Source organism: Galeopterus variegatus, unplaced genomic scaffold (genome assembly GCF_000696425.1).
Source record: "Galeopterus variegatus unplaced genomic scaffold, G_variegatus-3.0.2 Scaffold12152, whole genome shotgun sequence".
NCBI classification, from domain to species: Eukaryota; Metazoa; Chordata; class Mammalia; order Dermoptera; family Cynocephalidae; genus Galeopterus; species Galeopterus variegatus.
Genome location: NW_007738263.1, coordinates 38,874 through 42,943, shown reverse-complemented (window position 1 = coordinate 42,943; position 4,070 = coordinate 38,874). Strand labels below are relative to the sequence as shown.

Here is a 4,070-nt window from a genome sequence, read left to right as displayed (position 1 = left end):
CGTGCTGTCCCTTCCCACGGCTGCCTTCCCACGGTGTCCTCCCTCTGAACTGGAGGATTCCTTCTCTGGCAGTGAAATAGTCCTGTCCCCTTCTGAAAAGTGCACTCTTCTGTCCCTTCCCACGGCTGCCTTCCCACGGTGTCCTCCCTCCGAACTGGAGGATTCCTTCTCTGGCAGTGAAATAGTCCTGTCCCCTTCTGAAAAGTGCACTCTGGGTTTGGAGGAAGGTCATGACACCCATGAGTCTTAGTGACTCTTTCCTGGTTCTTTCCAGAGCCTGCCTGTCCTGGGAAGTGCTAATGGTCTGCTCTCTCTGCAGGTGTGGTACATGGATGGCTACCACAACAACCGCTTTGTCCGCGAGTACAAATCTATGATTGACTTTATGAACACGGACAATTTCACCTCGCACCGCCTGCCCCACCCCTGGTCCGGCACGGGGCAGGTGGTCTACAACGGCTCCATCTACTTCAACAAGTTCCAGAGTCACATCATCATCAGGTTCGACTTGAAAACGGAGACGATCCTCAAGACACGCAGCCTGGACTACGCAGGCTACAACAACATGTACCACTATGCCTGGGGTGGCCACTCAGACATCGACCTCATGGTGGACGAGAACGGGCTGTGGGCCGTCTACGCCACCAACCAGAACGCGGGCAACATCGTGATCAGCAAGCTGGACCCCATCTCGCTGCAGATCCTGCAGACCTGGAACACCAGCTACCCCAAGCGCAGTGCTGGAGAGGCCTTTATCATCTGCGGGACCCTCTACGTCACCAACGGCTACTCGGGGGGCACCAAGGTCCACTACGCGTACCAGACCAACGCCTCCACCTACGAGTACATCGACATCCCCTTCCAGAACAAATACTCCCACATCTCCATGTTGGACTACAACCCCAAGGACCGGGCCCTGTATGCCTGGAACAATGGCCACCAGATCCTCTACAACGTCACTCTCTTCCACGTCATTCGCTCTGACGAGTTGTAGCTCCCTCTGCCCAGAAGCCACGGTCCAAGTCCTCACCCACAAGGAAACTCCTGTGAAACAGCTGCCAAAATGATACTCATCACACTAATTTGGAAAATCATCAGCAATGCGGATCCTGACGTCGAGGGATGGCATTACCTCCTGTGTCTCCCGTTCGTGCCGGCGGGCCACAGACGTCCTAAGAAACCCCTGTACTTGCAGCTGGAACTGCAGCCCATGGCACCCCGGTTCTGCCCCGTCCGTCCTCTCTGGTCACAGAACATACTAAAGAAGCAAGGTAGTGACTGTTGGCCAATTCTCGCCCAAGAATGGCCCGCTGTTAGGGTGGCACGGACGTTTCCTCAGTCGTGGTCGCCTCCGATGGCTGTGATCGTCCTGTCTCCTTGAGAGCCCCGGGCTGCGCTCGGCGCAGGCTAGTGTCGCTCCCATCCCATCGCAGCTGCTGTTTCCTGACTGTGTTGTTGTCTCTTAGATCAACCGTGCGGAGGCTCCAGCCGCACGCAGACCTGTGTCCAGCACTTGCTAAAGCGATGGTCGGAGAGCACAGAACGAAGTCGCTGTACCCACGTTGTTTGAACTCGTGTACCCCGTAGATACTTGTGCAGTGTCCGTCTGTTCCCCCTTGAGGTGGTAACCCTGTTCGTTCAGTTTATGCAGTGGATGTTGTAAATGCAATGCCGTAGTTTGGATTAATAAGTGGATGGTTTTTGTTTCTAAAAAGAAAAAAAAAAAATCAGTGTTCACCCTTATAGACACATAGTCAAGTTCATGTTGATAATAATCAAAGGAATTACTCTCTTCCTATTAAATTATCCAAGTCCTGTAGCCGCAGATGGGAAGGCTTGCCAGGGAAACTTCAGTTTCCAAAGGGAAAGGAATGTGAAGAGGGCAACAGTGTGTGGAAAGAACGTTTTTAAAGTAAAAAACGAGGAAAACTTTGTACCTTCCAGTTATCTGAGGAAAATAAAAACATTAGGAGATGTTTTCGCTTCACTTGTCATTTCTGAGGGTTTTAAAAACGATCAAGACTTCCAGATCTCTTCAGAAAAGGGAGAAAGGTCCCTCCTTTCAGAAGAGAGCAAAGGGCACATGCCCCACTGGGTCCCTAACTATAAATCCCCCCAAAAGTCAGAGCCCAGGGAACCAGCTTGGAGGGTCCCTCCCCCTAAAGGGATCCGAGGTGCTGTGCACGCTCGTGGGCTGCGCTGCCGGGGACCCCACCCCCACCCTGTCTCACCCTCTGGCCTCCTCCAGGGGCACAGCTGGGAGGAATCTGGGGCAGGTGTCCACGTTGGATGGCCCTGACGTGGTAGGTGGCTGCCACAGCCCCTGCTGAAAAGTCAGTAAAGAAAAACACCTTTTCTGGCCAGTTCACTCACCAAGGGCTGTGGCAGGTTCAGGAAGTGAGTGGCCGTCCCCCTCTGGGACCCAGATCCCTGGGCCTTGGAGATGCTGGGCAACGTGCTTCCCTTGGTGACCCCAAGGAGCCAGGCCAGTGCAGGGCAATGTCCACAGGAGCCTATTGGGCCCCTGCCTCTAAGCAAGCCCTGCAGTCTCTGCTGGACAAGGCACATGTCAACGTCCACAGCCTTTCTGGAGTGCCCTGGGGCTCCGTGCTGGCCAGAGAAGGAGCAGTGTCAAAGTGACACTTCCTACACGAGATGATGTTTCTGGCCCCAGCCTAGCAGAAGAGGGCTGCTCAGCTGGTCCCAGGGTGTGGTATGGGTTGTGGGAACCACCTCTGCCTCACCTCCCCATGCTGCCAGGTGGCTGGCATGCTGGGCAGGGTGGTGGCCGGGTAGTGACGTGGGGCACTGGGGAGAGCCAGGCAGCCGGCAAGCCTGGTCTGCCTGGCACCGTACTCCAACCAGTGAGCACACGTGCTTCTTGAGTGTCTGTTGTTGGTCATGGAACAGCAGCTGGGCCGATGCCAGGCAGGGCTGTTGATGGCACTTAGGCGGGACGAAGCTGACGTCTGTCATGCTTGGGACGCTGAAGAGTCAAGAATCTGAGAACATCTAAGAATGTACACCACTGGTCCCTGTACCCAGGAGCTGCAGAGATGGTGAGGCGGTCGGGGAAGGAGGTGGTCTGGGGCCCTTGGGGACCACATCCAGCTTGGTCACAGTAGGCACCCCTGTCACCTGGCCCTGGGCTACGGTTGGGAAAATGTGGGATGATAAATAGGGCGAAGGTGGGCCCTGAACCACCGGGAGTGGAGGGAGGGAGGCACGAGAGGACTCTGGGGGTGCTGGGGAATTGTGGACCGACGGGGCCTGACTTCCACTTGGTGTGGCCATCGGCCACTCAAAGGACAGCAGTCTGTACCGGGTCCCTTCCTCGCCCTGCCGCTAGGGCCACGTCTCTACAATGGGTTGGGCCAGTGGCACCCTTGACACAAACGGCCTAGCACCCCCTGCAGGGGAACGGAGCCCCCTTTCACCCTGCCCTTGCCCGCGCTCAACCTGCCACTTCCCGCTGGGCCTCTAGACCTCCCCTGGAGGAGCCCNCGGAGGAGCCCCTGGAGCCCTCCCTGCACGGAGGAGCCCCTGGAGCCCTCCCTGCACGCCCTGCTGTCCCACCTCCTCGCCTCCCCCCTTGGGCCCAGCTCAAAGGGTTGGGAGCATCTCCTTCCCCATCTCCAAGGAGACTCCTTCCTCCCACACCCCCTGGGCCCCGAGTCCCTCCATTCCCATCCTCTCATCTGCCCTTTCTCCCAGCGCCTGTGATTCTCTTCCACCCGACATATTCTTTGGGATATTGGAGGGGGGTTGGATATCCAAAATAGGTGACTATCCAAACCCAAGACAAAAAATCCTTTCTCGCTTTCTCGTCACTGCTGGCATCTACATGGCTTTGGCAGGAAAACCCAAAGCATCCACCGAAACGTGGCGTGAAAGACGGCGGGTGTGGGGGAGGTGCCCAACCCTTAATCAGAACCTCGCTAGGTGGAGGTTGCTCCTTGAGCCAGACGGACTCATGCACCAGCCCAGGACAAGCTTCCAGTTAAAACTTAAAAGAAGAGACATTTTCATCCTTTCCTGTTTAAAAACCATCTCGGAGGTAGATGGCATAA

General features: G+C 56.1%; 1 protein-coding gene across 1 annotated transcript; it reads left to right on the top strand.

Moving 5' to 3' along the window:
* The first annotated feature begins 209 nt into the window (after positions 1 to 209).
* LOC103610959 (noelin-like) lies at positions 210 to 1,977 on the top strand. The gene has a single exon (XM_008595012.1). It carries the CDS (start codon positions 329 to 331, stop codon positions 992 to 994), a length of 666 nt encoding a protein of 221 aa, XP_008593234.1. The 5' UTR covers positions 210 to 328; the 3' UTR covers positions 995 to 1,977.
* The last annotated feature ends 2,093 nt before the right edge of the window (positions 1,978 to 4,070 follow it).

What these genes read in the sequence shown, in the direction of transcription:
- LOC103610959 (XM_008595012.1), top strand. Translation starts at nt 329, where the DNA reads ATGGATGGCTACCACAACAACCGCTTTGTCCGCGAGTACAAATCTATG.